The following is a 17,638-nucleotide window of genomic DNA, read 5'->3' on the forward strand; positions in this document are numbered from 1 at the left end:
TGTTCAATGCACATATTAATAAACTTGTTTGCTTTTCTCTTATTAATCTGTCTTTTGTTAGTCTCATGTTCAAGTCCCCAGCCAGAGAACCTAAAATAGGTAGAGGAAAAACTATTTTTTCCTCTCTTATATTCCTTAATCTAAAGCTAGTTCCTTTCCCTTTCTCTGAGCCAATAAAACAGTCCAAGGCCTGAGGCACCTGGATGGCTCAGTTGGTTAAATGTTTGACTCTTGATTCTGCTCAGGTCATGATCTCACAGTTTTGTAAGTTGGAGCCTTGCATGGCTCTGCACTGACAGCCTGGAGCCTACCTGAAATTCTCCCTCTTTCTCTACCCCACCCCCTGTAAGTGTTAAATTGTAGTGTTGGGCTAACCTGTAGCCTTAAGAAATAACAGCTTTGTTTTAACACTGTAGATTAAGAGATAACAGCCTTGTCCTATCAATCAAGGGAACAAAAGTTCAAGGAAAATCAACTGGATTAGTGTTTGATTGGATTGGGGCAAGGGCATGTCTGAACTGTTTCCACCCCCATCTGGGAACTATTTCTTTGTTTTGTTCCCAGGTGATGATAAGACGATGTGGTCGGCTGTAAGAACTCTGTACCCGGCTGTTCGTGACCGCATTCTGGTCAAGAGTGTCCGTCCCGATCGGTTGGCCTTGCCTCTCATTGCAATAAACTTTTTTGTGACTGTCACTGGTGCCCGTAGCATTCTGTTTTAGGAGTCGTGTGGATGCAACACTCCCACTCGCACTCTCTCTGTCTCTCTCAAAATAAATAAATTTATGAAGAAAGAAAGAAAGAAAGAAAGAAAGAAAGAAAGAAAGAAAGAAAGAAAACAGTCCAAGCCTTGAAGTTAAGAATGTTTGTAAGAGAAGGAAACAGATTACAGAGAAAAGAACTATTTGGGGGAGGTATTTCTACAATATTAAACCAGTTACATCATCCTTTAACTAGAAAATTTGAGTGTTCTCCCACCTCACCCCTGCCCACCTTTTTTAAAATTAACTATAGAAAATGAAGAAGCTATACAATTTTATACAGCTGAGGTATAATATTTAAAATTTTAACCATAAACATTAGAGCTCAATATTAGGATGATAATGGTGATAATGACAAATAACAATGATGGAGTTGAGGAAAAACACAGAAAACTGTATTTGGCAGGAACCAAAGTTCAAGATAGCAGGCAGTGAGTGAGTGATCATGGGTAGGGGGTTGGTATGAGTTGAGCCCATAAATACAGGTGTTAGAAATAAGCCCATCAACCCAATCAAAGGAGGGATGCAAAGACTCAGAGCACAGTGAAGTGAGGCTTTAAGCAACATTCTTGCAAAAGCAGGTGTCTGATGGACAAGCATACTAGGGGCAGTTACAGCAGACAATTTATCTCCTAGCCCCTTCCCTGGTTCCTCATTGGCTGAGTACTACAAAGGTTACAGCCTTATCCGGATATCGCCTATGCCCACATAAGGTAAAAAGTAGTCTGATTGGAACAAATGTACGTTCCCTGAGGTAACACAAAGACTTTCAGTCCCTTCTCCCTTTGTTCTTTAGCTCAAGCTCATTGCAAAGCCTGCAAAAATAAGCCCGCGAAACAGAGACAGGAAGAATAATCAGGAAGTGAATTGTCTAAGGTTTTGGGACTCCATTGTGTGTCGGGGGGGGGGGGGGCGGGGTTCTTACATATTTCCAATAGGTTGTAAACCTATTGTTAATTAGACATCAAAGCTTTTATTTGGTATTTCTGAAAATGATTCATCTCCTTTACTTCTCACAATAGGCAGGGAAGGGGACATGTGGGATGTGCTCTTCTAGGCACTCCAGTGCTATCAGGGCTTTTCTGTTCTGGTGTTTGGAATGTTCTGGTCATTGCAAAATGTCTTCATCAGTGTCTCAAGGAAAGGCATTAAGAAATAAACACAATGCTTGGGTGGCCTGGGTGGTTAAGTTGGTTAGGCATCTGATTTCGGCTCAGGTCATGATCTCGCAGTTCGTGAGTTCAAGCCCTGCATCGGGCTCTGTGCTGACATCTCAGAGCCTGGAACCTGCTTTGGATTCTGTGTCTCCATCCCTCTCTTCCCCTCCCCTGCTTGTGCCCTCTCTCTCAAAAAGAAATAAACATTAAACAAATTTTTTTTAAATAATAAAAATTAAAAACAAAAGCACAATGGGTTAAAGTTAGAGCATGAGTCAGCAGCAGTCTTGTCTATTTCTGGTTTTAACTATTGGGGTCTATAGTTGAGCAAGAGGTCTTGTTGACATTCCCTTTTCCTGTTCTCTCTCCTCTTCCATGACCTTGTTTCATCACTTACTTCCTGAACTAGGAAATCTTCAAGTTGTCTCTCCCTTGGATACAATTCCATCCTAACCCATAAATATGAGCGTTTCCCCGTTATGTATTTGTGTACTTCTGTACCTATCATCTTAGAATAGAATTCTGAACCTACTGCCTTTACTCCTCAGTCCAATGCAATCCAACTTTTATTTGTACCACTGTGCTGAAGTATTTTTTAATAAAGATTGTCAATGACTTCGTATCTTCCCAAACCAATCTTTCCTCTTCTCATGCTGGATTTCACTACAGCATATACTCCCTTGATGATCTCACATATTTTAGTGGTGTACCACCTCCTGTCCACTGATGCCTCCCAAGTCAATCTCCAACTAGCTATCAGTTGTCTTCACCTAGGTATCCTACAAGCATCTTACTCATTAAACTGTTGTATATCTAAAACCGAACTCATAATCCTCCATATTTCTTGTGTTCCCTGGCTTAGTTAAGGGTTAATATGTCCTGAGCCTCTGCAGGAGGAGACCAACCCCGTCTCCTCTTCAGTTCTTGTTATTCCATTCATCCAATTGTTCACCAAATCCCTTTTCTCCATCCACAATCCACTGCCTTACATTACTTTTTTGCATTTCTTAGAAAGCCCCACCTGTCATTAATCCCCAGTGATATCTCTAGTCCATGCACCCAGAGCCTGCTGAAGTTTTCACCAGAGACAACAAATCTGATAATGATATCTTCTACTCACCTTCTCCTCACAGGTTGCTCCCAGGTTGTGTTCAAACATCTTAGCATATTAATGGAAGACCTTTCACAATGTCATCACCGCAATCTTCCCAGCCTTATTTTCATGTGTTCCAGTCACCATAGACCTCTTTTCATCCCCCAAGCAAACTAAGTTCGTTTGAACTCTGTGACTCTGACTTCAGACACTGAGTGTTCTCTTTATTCTTAATCACAAAACACAACATCTGACAAATTGTATCTCCTCAATCAATGTTTATTGGATGAATTAAGCACAAATCCTAGATGGTTGGTTCTTCAATAAGATATTGATTTTTAAGTAAAATAATTATAAAAGAAATGCCTCCTTCAAAAAAACTACTTTCTTTTTTAATTTTTTTTCAATATATGAAATTTATTGTCAAGTTGGTTTCCATACAACACCCAGTGCTCATCCCAAAAGGTGCCCTCCTCAATACCCATTACCCACCCACCCCTCCCTCCCACCCCCCATCAACCCTCAGCTTGTTCTCAGTTTTTAAGAGTCTCTTATGCTTTGGCTGTCTCCCACTCTAACCTCTTACTACTTTCTTTTTTGGATGGGGAGGCAAATAATTGCCTGGTGTCCTGATTTTTCCATCATTATCCCAGCCATGTTCAAGTCTTGTGTAATTCATGTCAGGCTATCAAACTGACAAAGCCTTCCCCACTCTTCTGTAATATTTTTACTGTGTAGAGAAATTTATTCATGACATCATAGTAAACATGAGTATCATACCTCAGTTTTTCCATAGATAGTGGTAACTAAAGCATGAACTGCACCTCATAATAAAACCCGATGTAGGACTGTTGCCATAAATAGAAATTTAGATTAGTTAAACTGAGAAAGTCAGGTCATATGAGTTCCTATATTTGCAAGTTAATTTAGAAAGTATCAAGGGGAAGAGAGAAAAAAAAAACCTCTTAAAATTTACAAGAAATTCTCACCCTCATTGTCAAAATGGAAATTCCCAAATTTCTCCCATGTGTTCTTTCTTCTTTATCTCTGGTAGCATAAAAACACCTACCAGAAAATATTCTGAAACTGAAGAAGTATCTGGTATCATTGCCCAAACATGTAGTAACTTGTAATGATCAGTTATCTTCACTAACTGGTATCACTCACACGAAAGGCTCTGGTTTCTCTCCCTTTGAGTAACTGAAATTTCTAAACCTTTGCCGCAGCTTTGATTTCTGTACTCAGTGATATGGGATTAATAGCACCTCTTAAGAGATGTGAATATGTTGATGGTATATATAGTTATATATACAGTTGTATAAAGCTGTTAAGCTGGTACAATTAAGCTGGTATCAGGCATGTATCTATAGACTTTGTCACAAAAAGCCATTTATTAATCATTTATTTTGTGTCAGTGCTTGGCACTGGAGATACAAATAAAGGAGATTCATTTCCTGCTCACAAAGAGTTTAGAGTCTAGTGGGTAGACTGACAAGTTAACATCATGGACATTTAGTCGAATATATAATAGAATATATAATAGAAGTAGCCCAGAATGTTTTTGAATGCATAGGAGTGGCACAGAGGTCAGACCTTGGGAGTATTAGGGGAGACATCCTGAAGCAGGTCACTGCTGTGGTGAATCCATTCATCAAATAGTCATTAAACTACCCATGTCAAGCGCTGTTCCAAGCCTGTGAATATAGCAGTGAAAAAAGCAGAAAGTCCTGTCCTTATGGAGTTTACAGTTTTGGAGAATATCCTGAAGGAAGTTTTCCAGATGAACAATCTAAAAAGAAAATGAACAATTTGTCTTTAAGGATTCATTATGCACAAGTGAGTATAGTTTAGGCACTAGAAAAATCTGGCTCACTTTGTAATTTCTGTCCTATTCAAAATGTGTTGAGAACATGTTGAAATTTCCTGCCTTTGTATACAGACGGGTGACTGCTTTCTGTACTTGGGAACAGGGCCCAGAATGCATTCACAACTCAGGGGTCCCTGCCATAATAAAGACACACACACACACACATACACACACACACACACACACACACACACACACACACAGAGTGGGCCATTCACACAGCGACCAAGACTGAGTCATGACATCCCCATGGTGACAATATCCCTGTGCCAGAAGCAGGAATACAGGGAAGGGATTCCACTTAACCCCGAACCCCAAGAGCATATTTTAAGTTTCTTCCTGATCATAAAAAGGAGACAACTTATATATAGTGCTTTTAAAAGAGATGGTACATGTTGGTATGTGTGCCCTTTTTTTCCAAGCAATGGTAACACACATTCACTCTGATAAATTTATTGGACTTTTTCCAAGGGCTCTTGGAAGAACGATGGTGACATGCCACTTGGGTGGAAAGATCCCTGTGCCACTGCCATGCATTGAAAAACATGCTATTTTAATTCTAAATGTATTGAATTGCAGTACTTCTTAGTCACTTTAGTTCTCCTGTGTTTATTGTTCATAGCAATGTTTGTTAACCTCTACCTGACTCTGTGAATCTGGAAATACCATGTAATGTCAACCTAGTTCAGATGAGTTAGGGAAGGTGGGAGACTCAAGTGAAGTAGATGTACATCCTAGTTAAGATAATGTGAGCTTCTATAGTAGAAAGACCCAGAAATCTTAAAAGCTTCAGTTTCTCATTTATGAAAAGGCCCAGAGGAGTGCTTCTTAATGGTGGGGTGTGGGGGTTTGGGTGGAGTGCATTGCTTCACAAAATTGTTCAGGGACCTAGGTTACAGTCTCAATCCATAACATGTGGCTTCCAAGGTCACCATGGGCACTGACATCTAGCCAGTTGATGGGGGAGGAGAGAAAGTAAAAAAAGCATACTCACTTTTTCACCCCCTGTACTGGAGAATGACTCACATCTTCCATTGACAAGAACTAGTATGATCCCACCAGGAGGAAATGAAGTCCATGTCTGAGAAAATTCCTTCCCAGCAAGAGCTACACAACGAAAAAGGAGCAGGATCCTCCTTTCTAGGTGAATATCTAATCATTTCTGCCACAATATATGCTTTCTGTTTTTACAATATAATTTAGAAAAGCAATATGATCGCCATAAGGTGACTAATGAAGTGTGAGATTTTAAATATGAGATCTTAACATTGATTTAGGAGTAAATAAATGTAACTTTTAAACTTATTTTGGAATAATTTTACATTTATAGAAAAGTTGCAGAGGTGGCAAAGAAATTGAGATGATACATGACCCATGTGCTCCTAATAGTAACATCTCATATTACCATCAGCTATGCTACAGGCTTTGTCCAGATGTCTCCAGTTTTTCCACTAAGGTTCCACTAAGTTTTCTGTTCCAGGATCTAATTTGGGATACCATATTGCATTTAGTCATCATGTCTCCTTTGTCCTAATATGGGACAGTTTTTCAGTCTTTTATTGTTTTTCATAACTTTGACACTTAGAAGGTACTAATCAGGTATTTTATAGAATGGCCTTCAGTTTGTTTTCTTATGATTAAACCATGGTGTGGGTATGGGTTTGGGGGAAAATACCACAGAGGTGATGTACCTTCTTCTTATCACATCGTATTATTGTATGTGTATAATAATATAGAGAGTATTAATTTATTACTGATTTATTATCAACTCTCATCACATTGTATTATTATATGTATATAATAATATATAGAGTATCAATCTATTACTGATTTATTATCAGGTTAACTTGGGTCATCTGGTTAATGTGGTATCTGCCAGATTTCTCCTCTGGTAGAGATACTTTATTTCTCTTCCATACTGTAGGCTTCAAAGGCACATCACTAAGTTCAGTCCACATTCAAGGAGAGAGGATACTGCGAATTTTAGAATGGAGAAAATTCAAGTTTTTACTGCCTGTAGGTAAAAATATATACAATAAATAAAGACATGGTGAGGGAAATGGGATTTACAGTGCTAATTTTTATACTCTTTTATCTGGTATTAAAGAGCTGAGTAATGACAAGTGACCAAGTTGCTGAACTGTAATTTTTTTTGTTGCTTTTGCAAAAAATATGCTATATTTCTAGTAAAATAAATGGCCCTAATGCGGTACCCCAATTTCTTATTCTAATAATGATGGACTAGGAAATTCAGACAAATGAAAAATATGGGGAAATATAAAAACATCTTCCTAGAAGTATCAAAGATTTAACCAAATTATGAGTTTTGGGGCCAACATCCCCCAAAAGAATAGAAATCCAGAGAAGTGAGCCCAGCTCTGGGGCTGTGTTTGCTTAGGGACATCTGTTATCAGGAGAGGCCACTGAGTAGGGCTTTCAACTACCTTATAGGTTATGGTCAGGGTAATAAGTCTTGGAGGCCAGGGCTATGGAGCTGAAGGAATGGTGAAGAAGAAACAACCAGCCCTCATATATACCACAAGTCTGGCTTCAAGCTATCTGGGTGGATAGAAAACCTCAAGCCCTAAAATGATATTCAGATGATGCTGAATAGCAAGTGTCCCTGGTGCAAGTAAGAAGTAAACAGAATACTCACTGGAGAAAGCCAGTATCATTTAAGACCTAAAATGATTTTTAAAAATATTTCTAAAAATAATTTTTCAAATACAATATCTAATATTCAACTAAGATAACTTAATATGGTGCCTGAAAATGGGAACTCCAGGGATATAAAAGCACACTTTAAGAGTGAAACCAAAAGACTGCAGTTTGAGTTTGTAAATTATCATTACTTGGTAGAAGAAATAAGCCTCTTAAGCAAATTTAGCATATGCAAATCTAGATTTACAAAGGGGATATATGATGGGGTAATTTACAAGAGGATACATTATAGTATTACAAAGGTGGTATTTAGAAAAATGAATTTATACTCAGTTTTCTAGGAATATGGCCTATCAGACAACTGGGGACCTGAGATTTAGAGACACCATAAAGGGGACGTGATAACCAACATGGGAAGTATTAGTTGTGGCTACACGTAAGAGAAAATTCCCTAAATAATAGTGTTTTAAGTAAAATGGAAGTTTATTTCTCTTTCATATAAAAGAAGCCTAGAGCTAGATAAAAATCAGGGCTGCCTCAGCAGCTCCATAATGTCAACAAGGACAATGACACCCATCTTTTTGCTCCACTGTTTTCACTTACAGCTTCTTTCCTCAAGGTCAATGACTGCATAGTCCAAGATGGCTGCTGGAATCTAGCCATCCCATTATGTTGCAAGTCAGTTTCCCTTGAGCAGCCTTCTTCTATCATATAACACTTATATGTTAATAAGTGGCCAGAACCAAGTCACACGGCCACCCCCAGCAGGGGAAGCTGGGAAATGTAATCCTTTTGTGTGGGGGCAAAATGCGTCCATTCTAAGTTGGGGATTTATTACTAAGGAGAAAGGAAAAACGGATGCTGCACTGGGTAGCTAGTGGTCTCTATCACAACAGTGAAATAAGGGATCAAAACTTTAAAAGGAAGTATGCTAAAGTCTCAAGTAGTATTTCATAGGTATTATATAACATTAAAAATATAGACAGGTAATATATAATGAAACTGTTACACACAGGTTATTAGAAGCAATGAAATTGATACAATACTTTCAAATAATTTAGGATGTTTACAGATTTTAAAATGTTCATCTTGCCCTTTGGCACAGCAATCCCACTCATGGAAATTTACCTAAAGGAAAAAAGAAATACCGAAACAACTGAGATGCTTGTAGAATGTTATTTAAAATAGGGAAGTACTTGGATTAATACACATGCTTAGTATTGGGGGCAGTGAAGTATAGTGCATTAATTCAATGGACAAATATAGAGTAATGAAAACCAGTAACCCCAAAATTATAATAACATGGAGTACATATTTAATACATAAAGATAATAAAGCTACAAATTTGTAATTACAACTTGATTTTGAATATTCCTATGAGTAAGAACCAAATGATAATTAGGAAATTGGGAAAGTTGACTTGTTGGCAGAGAATTGTAGATGCTTCTCTATAGATGCTTCTTATTTTTACTGTTAAATAATATTGTGTAATATTTTGAAATTTTTTTCAAATCCAATGTATTCATAAATACTTACACAATAATAAAAGACAACTGCATATATCATAAGGAGTTTCTAAAATTTTAGAGCTTTGGAATTTGAAGAGTGAGACAGTTCCTCACAATGGATAGGGTTACAAGTTTTTGAGCCACATAGATCTGGATTCAAATTCTGCATCTCCATTAACTAGCTCCATGAATTTGAGCCTTATTTCCTCAGCCATAAAAGGGAGATGATACCTAAGTGCTCATGTGAAAATTATTTAGATCAGGAAGCATACTTTCAACAAATTTTGGTCACCAAGGAAGAATGTCTTCATCTTCAAAAGGTCAGTCTAACCAGATCCTTACTTTGAGTCAGTGTGGCTTTGACAGAGAGAAAGTCAGGAATTAATTCAAGGGGAGAAGCACAACTTTCATTAAAAATCCTAAAGAGGGCGCCTGGGTGGCTCAGTCAGCTGAGCATCTGACTTCTGCTCAGGTCATGATCTCACAGCTCATGGGTTCAAGCCCCATATGGGGCTCTTGTGCTGACAGCTCAGAGCCTGGAGCCTGCCTCAGATTCTGTGTCTCCCTCGCTCTCTGCCCCTCCCCCACTCATACTCTCTCTCTCAGAAATAAATAAAACATTAAAAAAATTAAAAAAAAATCCTAACAGTGTAGAGAAGGGAAATTATTTTTTTTCTCCTCTTTTAGGTTCTTGGCTGGGTCTCTTTAATAAAAGACAGATTAATAAGAGAAAGACCAAATTTTATTAATATGTATATCTCATATACAGTTGACCTTTGAACAATGTGGGGTTTGGGGCACCAACCCCCATGCAATCGAAAATCCATGTATAACTTTTGACTCTCCAAAAACTTAACTACTAATAGTCTACTGTTAACTGGAAGCCTTACTGATAACATACACAGTCTATTAACACATATTTTGTGTGTATAGATATAATATACTCTACTCTTACAATACAGTGAGCTGGAGAAAAGAAAATGTCAAGAAAATTGCAAGAATGCACCGTGCTCTATTCTTCAAAAGAAAAATCAGCATGTGAGTGGACCTGTGTAGTTCAAACCTATGTTATTCAGGGGTCAACTATATATGTGGGAGATGGGTAACTCCCATATTCAGGGATGGGTAACTCAAAGTGGCAGCTAGAACTTTGTATAGCATCTTAACAAGGGAACAATCAACTTAGAAATAACAGGACAGAGGGAAAGGGTTTTAGGCTTTCACGGGCAGAAACTGTGGGAAGGTAAATATATGAGGGGAAACCAATGGAGCAAAGTTTGCAGATTCCTCTGGTGGCACTTCTGGGCTGAGTTTAGAGCTGTCTCCAGCAAAGGAAATTTATATCCTGCCTTTAGACAGAAAGGAGGAGTGTAGAGAAATTTTCCTGCTTTTATTGCTGCTTAATTGCCTTCGGCTCAAAATAATTATGTCAAAGAGGCATGTTTTGAAGTGACATATTCTGATTTCCTTCACCAGTAAGGTTGTTTTCGAGGACTTTTGCATTCCTATCATAAACTTTGCTATTCCAAGGAGAGTGTGTTTCATGATGTATGGTATGGAAGGCTTATAGAAAGGAAAGCAACACTGTGCTTCTCAGAGCTGCTTGACCCCGTATGAAGTATAAATGGTCAGTTATAGTTATATACCTGTTTTAAATATATGCATCTATACGTACTTATTTTAAAAAACAAAATATCTATTACTATTATTGTCAGACAATTCTTATTGTGTTTGTATTAACAACGACTAGCCAATTGGGTTGCTTAAGCAACCATAAGCAACGAAAGGATAAGGTGATCAGTTGAGTTATATTTAATGTCATAATTTCTCTGCCTCAGGGAGGGTATTTTAAAATCAGAGAATCAGGGGCGCCTGGGTGGCTCAGTAGGTTGAGTGTCTGACTCTTGATTTTGGTCTCACGGTTGTGGGATCGAGCCCTTCAGTGGGCTCTATGCTGGTGCATGGATCCTGCTTGGGATTCTCTCTTTCCCTGTCCCTTCTCTGCTCGTGCTCTCTCTCTCTCTCAAAATAAATAAATATACATTAAAAAATAAATATACATTAAAAAAATCAGATGAATCAGTAGTAGAGTAGGGGGAAAAGGAGGGCATAGGGAAAGGGAAGGAAGACCAGGGAAGAGAGTGGTTTACAGAAAGCAGAAACCAAGGTGCGGATGTAAGGGGGGTTACCATGGATGACAGCTCTTCTGATTTTTAAAAGCCTTCATTTAAAGCCTCTGTTTTATTCAACGTGGTGGTCACTCCTCCCACAGCCACAATGATCTGAGATACAGGGCTGTCCATATTCCTGTAATTTCCTCACTACCACAAAGCAAAAATGAAAACAAAAAGTGAAATAAAAATAATTACCAGGGCTCCTGTGAGATGGCCTCTTTGCCCACCTCTCCATTCTCTGCTTTACACTTATGTGAGTGCTTTTTCTAGTTCCAGAAATATAAGCAACACCACCCTACGCATTTTCTCTTACTGCTTCCTCGGCCTGGAATGCTACTCTCCCCTTTCTTTGTCTGGTTAGCAATCTTTTACTTTCGAAAACTCTAACATCATCTGTCAGGAAGACTTCCCTAATACCTTTCTGAGCGCTGGCCTGCCAGTTCTGCACATGCTTCTTTTCCTTTTTAAAAAATATTCTATGTAATATTCCATGTAATTTTATTTAATTTTGATGTCAGTCTCTTAGGCCCCATGGTACTATTTAATCTTTGCATCCTGTCCCCTAGCAGGGTTTGCACCCAAGAAACGTTTATATGACTGAAATGACCCCACGTTTGGTCCCCATGAGACCCCATGACCTCCGACACAGACCCCGGGCTCAGAATCTATAAACTATCCCTCAAAATCACCAGGGCTCACAAGTGCCTACAGGACACAAATTCTTTTCGCAGTGTTTGAAATGTATGAGGTCCCCATTACTCATCTTAGGTCATGGCTCCCAGCGTGGGCTAACCCTGATCCGTCAGCGGGGAAAGGGAAATCTAACTTCTAGGAAACACTCTAGGTCTGCTCTAGGGGAAAGCAGAACTGTGACGCACAAGGCGCCGCTTCGGGCCCCGCTTGAAGTCAGTCCGACCTGGACTCCCACGGGCCCTTCCACGCTCTAGGTTTCCTTGTGGGCAGCATCCAGGTGGGTGTCACGTCCGTGCCCGTGAGTTGGCGAACGTCACCGTACTTCTGACCCGACCCCTGCAGGCAGCAGCAGCAGCAGCCGCGGGATGGGGTGGGTGTCGCCTCGCGGGGGCCACGCTCTCCCCGCCCCCCCCCCCCCGCGACGGGCAGGTGGCCGTACCACGGAGGGGAAGCCCCTGGGGTTCGAGGCCCAGCATCCCGGAAACCCCGAGGGAAGAAGGAGGGCCCGGGAGGACCTGATCGTTATTCCCGAGTTGCTCAAGAGCTGCGGAGGCCGGGCCGGCTGGGACGGCCCCGGGCATCCCCGCCCTCCCGCGCCGACCCCCGCCGAGTCCGAACCAAAAGCGAAAGGAGTCTGGCGCCGCGAGGAGGTCGCCGCGCGCCTCCAAGCCCGCGGGGGCCGCCGGTTTGTGACTTCACCGGTTTCGCAACAAGCCCGGGCCGCCCGCGCCCCACCCACCCCCGGCCGGCCGCCTCGCCGCCCGCCGCCTCGCTGGGCTCTCCGCGCCTTCCTCCGTCCGAGGCCGGGCCTGCCCCGCCGTCGCGGAGCCTCCCGTCCGGCCGCCGCCTGCGGGCCAGCACGTGCGCGACTCCCGCGCCCCGCGTCCCGCGCCGCGCCCCGCTGGGCGCAGCGCCCTCCCGGCGGCGGCGGCGCGATGCTGTGCTTCCTGAGGGGAATGGCCTTCGTGCCCTTTCTTCTGGTGACCTGGTCGTCCGCCGCCTTCATCATCTCCTACGTGGTCGCGGTGCTCTCGGGGCACGTCAACCCCTTCCTACCCTACATCAGGTGAGGGCTGGGCGGCGGGGGCCCGGGGCCGGGCAGAGAGGGCGGCGTTGTCGTTGCGGCGGAAAGGGTCCCGACCCAGCCGTCCCGCGGACAGACCCAGGTTCGACGACGCGGGGGAGCGCGCTCCTGGCGGCCGGGACCAGAGCCCGGCGGTTCTGACTTTACCCTGAACACTGAACCCAGTGGCGTCGGGAGGGGCCCAGGACAGACAGTAGAACTTCCGACGGACTGTGGGACAGAATCCCTGGAAGATGCTTCTTGGGCGGTATTGAAGGAAGAATGGGTCCTGATGGATGCCATTTATTGAGTGTGTAAGAGGCAGATCCAGGTGTGTGCTAAAACGGCTCACATACTTCCTTCCCAGCATCCTCGTGATGGATGTCCGACTATTTTTCATACAAGGAAACCAAGTTTAAGCAGATGTTGAAATATCATCAATATGACACTGATGTCACAGTTAGAAATGATGAAAGTGGAATTCACGCCCAAGTCCGTCCCATGCCCAAAGCAGCACGTTGCCACTTCCAAGGATTTGGGAGTCAGGCTTAAGCATTTCTCGATGGAGCTGCCTAAGATCCCTTTGGACTGCACCCCCAAAGTCAGAGCCCTCAAATTATCAGCAGCTTATGACATCTTTTGTGTTGCCATTGTACCATTTTTGTTGTTTGTTTTTTGGTTTTGGGGTTTTTTTTGGTGAGTTTTGGCCTCTACCTTTCTTGAGGGTCACTTCGTTGGTGCCCAGGAGGTCTTGATCCTTTTCAAATGCCTCCCAGCTCTGTGCCTAGACCATGGCAATGGGCATTCCTTAAACATTAGAAGGATCCATCTTTATCCAAGTGGTGTAACCTGCATTGGTTGGTGAGGGAATAGTAAAGTTGGTGACAACCAAGGTTTGTTACCACTTGATGGTTATAGAGATTGTAGGGCCTCTCCCTCCTGCAGCCATGCTGCGTGGTGAGCAACGTTCTGTTATGTTTGTGGGCCAGGAAGGGGAAACAAAGAAGGTGAGGCAAGAGGAGACTAGAGTTTGAAGCAAAGAAGAAAGCAATGTGGAGACGAGTACAGAAAAGCAAATCTGCAGTTAGCGGTGGTTTTGCCCACTTAAGAAGTGTTCCATGCATCAAGGAGACTTTCCCATCAGGCCTTGCACCCTGTGGAAACCTGGACTGGGTTTCTCATGGCTCATCTCAGTCCCACATGGCATTGTCTGGTTTCTCTTGATTCTGAAGTGGGATAGATCCTCTTGGACTCCTGTAAAAGGGAAGAGTTTCTCTCCCTACAATGCTTTTTATTGAGAAAATAGTAGCTGTGTTTGTCCTGGATATAAAGGTCAGGAACAGATAATATTTGGTACTTATTGGTGAAGGGGTGAGAGGCAGAGCTTGAGTCTTTGTGGAGATGTCCGATGTAGTTGTGATTCATAGCACCCCAAGGTGAACTTGAAATGGAAGACGTTCAGAAATGGGGAAATGATGGGGCGCCTGGGTGGCTCAGTCGGTTAAGCATCCGACTTCAGCTCAGGTCACGATCTCACGTTCTGTGAGTTCGAGCCCCGCGTCGGGCTCTGGGCTGGTGGCTCAGAGCCTGGAGCCTGCTTCCGGTTCTGTGTCTCCCTCTCTCTCTGCCCCTCCCCCCTTCATGGTCTGTCTCTGTCTCAAAAGAAATAAACATTAAAAAAAAATTAAAAAAAAAAGAAATGGGGAAATGAGCTGACAAGGCGAACCACTTGTGAGATGCTCAAATCACAGACAGTCCAAAGAGCAGGTGTTAAATTCAACAAGGAAAGGAAGCCTTCAGGAAAAGCAGGTTTACAGGAGAAAAAGGCTGAAGATAGTCACCTTGTTGCCGGAGCCAACAGCCTATAAAGCACTTGTCCATATGTGCTGGGGCAGCGGGTGGGGGGCGGTTTAGGTTGTCTGCTCTCCTGCCTACTTGAGCAGCTAGAGCACTAGATCATCTCTGTCCCTCCTAGAAAACTAAGTCATTGAGGCAAAGGCAAGATTTAGATTAAGAGCAAGAAGTGATGGGAATAACACCAGATTTATCCATTTGGCCCTAGCAATGTTCGATCTTATCTCCTATAACTTATCTCTACTGTCTGTGTCCCCTGTTTTGCCTTACCCTCATTCCCTCCACCTCCCTCCAAGCACACTGGCCCACCTTCCTGTCTCTTGATCATGTCAGGCACACCACCTCCTCATGACCTTTGCCTTGACTGTTCCTCTGCCAGATGGAGTACCTTCCTCCAGGTACTGTCAGGCTTTCTCCTTTACCTCCTCCTCTGTTCAAATATTGGTAAGCCTATTGCCCTATTTAAAATTGCATGTGGGGGGCCTGGGTGACTCAGTCAGTTAAGCATCTGACTTTGGCTCAGGTCATGGTCTCTCAGTTTGTGAGTTCGAGCCGCGCGTCGGGCTCTGTGCTGACAGCTCAGAGCCTGGAGCCTGCTTCGAATTCTGTCTCCCTCTCTCTCTGCCCCTTCCCCTCTCATGCTGTCTCTCTCAAAAAGAAATAAACATTAAAAAAAATAATAAAATAAAATTGCACGCTAGTGTTGCTGATCCCCCCATCTAGTCTAATTATTCACCATAGCATCATCTATCATCTTGCAACAAACTATATGATTAACTGATTTTTTTTAATGTTTATTTATTTTGAGAGAGAGCAAGTGCGTGCATGAGCAAGGGAGGGGCAGAGAGAGAAGGAGAGAAAGAATCCCAAGCAAGCTCCCTGCTGACCTGCTACAGGGCTCAAACTCATGAATGGTGGGATCATGATCTGAACTGAAATCAAGAGTCGGTCTCTTAACTAACTAAGCCACCCAGGTGCCCCTTAACTTTGATTATCAGTCTTCCCTCAGTGGAATGTAAGATCCATGAAGGCTTTTGATATTTGTTGAATTCATATTTCTTGGGCATTCACTATTGATATTGTTATTTTTTTCCCCTAGGACAATATCCCTTTAGGGATGATAAGGGCATTGGTCATTGATCAGCGATACGGATGTATTCAGGATGATCCCCTTTTACATGATGACATTGTTCAACCAATCTGATGTTCTGGAATTTCTTAACAACGTTGAACACTTTAAGAGCCATTGCATTTTAAATAAGAACCATGATCCTGGGAGGACCCCTTTTCAATATGACATTCAAACTCAGCTTTCTCATCACAAATCTTCTTGTAACATTGTTATTCTTCAGCATATTGGTCAAATGAGCAAATAATTCTTAGACGTATAGAAAGATGCTCAGCCTCATGAATGGGATAAAAATTCAAATTAAAACTCACTGATGTCATTTTTCATGATTGGATCAGCGGAAAACTAAATGTTTGATAACATTGGTATTGATATTGGTGAGACTTAGGGGAAACAGGCTTTCATATGTGCTGGTGGGAATGTAAATAGATTCAGTCTCTATGGAGGCACTTGGCATCTATCAAGATGACAAAAATATATCTGCAAGGGTACTTATAGCATTACTTTTAATAACAAAAGGATGAAGCAATGCAGATTTCCATCAGGGAGGACTGGCTAAATAAATATGGTTTATCCAAAGAATACCTCAAAGGAAAGCCCTCTCTATATAGAATACTCTTTTTTTTTCTTAATTTTTTTAAATTTGTTTTTATATTTTATTTATTTTTGAGAGAGAGAGACAGAGCGTGAATGGGGGAGGAGCAGAGAGAGAGGGAGACGCAGAATCTGAAGCAGGCTCCAGGCTCAGAGCTGTCAGCACAGAGCCTGATGTGGGGCTCAAACTCATGAACCGTGAGATCGTGACCTGAGCCAAAGTCGGACACTTAACCTAACTGACTGAGCCACCCAGGCACCTCATCTTTTTTTTTTTTTTTTTTTTTTTTTTTGAGAGAGAGAGAGACAGAGCGTGAGCAGGGAAGGGGAAGAGAGAGAAGACAAAGAATCTGAAGCCGGCTCCAGGCTCAGGGCTGTCAGCACAGTGTCCCCCATGGGGCTTGAACTCACGAACCAGGAGATCATGACCTGAGCCGAAATCAGATGCTTAACCGACTGAGCTACCCAGGCGTCCCTAGAATACTCTTTTTAAATTAATACATTGGTATGCAAAAATCTCCAATACATTGTTACATGGAAAAAAGCAAGATGCAGAGCAAAATATGCCACTATTAGTGGGGTGGGGGTGAGAGAAGTTAGAGGGTGGAGGGAGTAATAGTGTATGTTTGTATTTGCTTGCATAAAGAAGCTAATAAAAGTGGTTTGTGTATGATCGAGGGAGGAGGTCCTGGTCACTTAGTTTAGCAGTTGGAAAAGAGAGTGGGAATAAGACCTTGTGCCACCCTTTTTAAATTAATCCTCTTATTTAGAGATAAATGGAGATTTCCATGTAGTAATAAAACAATAATACAGAAAGATCTCATGTGTCTTTTACCCAGTTTCTCCCAAACATAACATTCCCATACCTGGCATGCCTTATCTTATGTATTTATTTTTTAGCCACATGGCTTGGTTTCCTACCGAAAATCGAATTAGAGAGATGTGATTCAAACAACCACTAAATTTAACAAGCTGGAATAGCATAGTGCAATGCTTCTGTATTATGAAACTATTAATGCAAAGATATCAAAACTGAGGACAAGTTAAAGTCAACCTCAAAGGATTAGTTTAAATTTTTACAAGG

The 17,638-nt window shown here is 42.0% G+C and overlaps 1 protein-coding gene and 1 long non-coding RNA gene across 3 annotated transcripts in view; one reads left to right on the plus strand and one right to left on the minus strand.

Annotated features, from left to right (window-relative positions):
- Positions 1-4,397: 4,397 nt before the first annotated feature.
- Positions 4,398-9,520, minus strand: LOC122472597. The gene is made up of 2 exons (XR_006294475.1): positions 5,873-9,520; positions 4,398-4,800 (listed from the first exon to the last, which is right to left on the minus strand). It is a non-coding gene; the product is annotated as an uncharacterized LOC122472597 (long non-coding RNA).
- Positions 9,521-10,887: 1,367 nt separating this feature from the next.
- DRAM1 (DNA damage regulated autophagy modulator 1) overlaps positions 10,888-17,638 on the plus strand; it is a 41,893-nt gene continuing 35,142 nt past the window's right edge. For both annotated transcript variants that reach the window (XR_006294476.1, XM_043562334.1), the window contains exon 1: positions 10,888-12,980. Coding sequence is in view for 1 of the 2 variants with exons in the window: in XM_043562334.1 (XP_043418269.1) it covers positions 12,280-12,980 (701 nt within the window). In the remaining variant the exon portion in view is untranslated. The remainder of the gene's footprint in view (positions 12,981-17,638) is intronic.

This window comes from Prionailurus bengalensis, chromosome B4 (assembly GCF_016509475.1).
Source record: "Prionailurus bengalensis isolate Pbe53 chromosome B4, Fcat_Pben_1.1_paternal_pri, whole genome shotgun sequence".
Classification (NCBI taxonomy): Eukaryota; Metazoa; Chordata; class Mammalia; order Carnivora; family Felidae; genus Prionailurus; species Prionailurus bengalensis.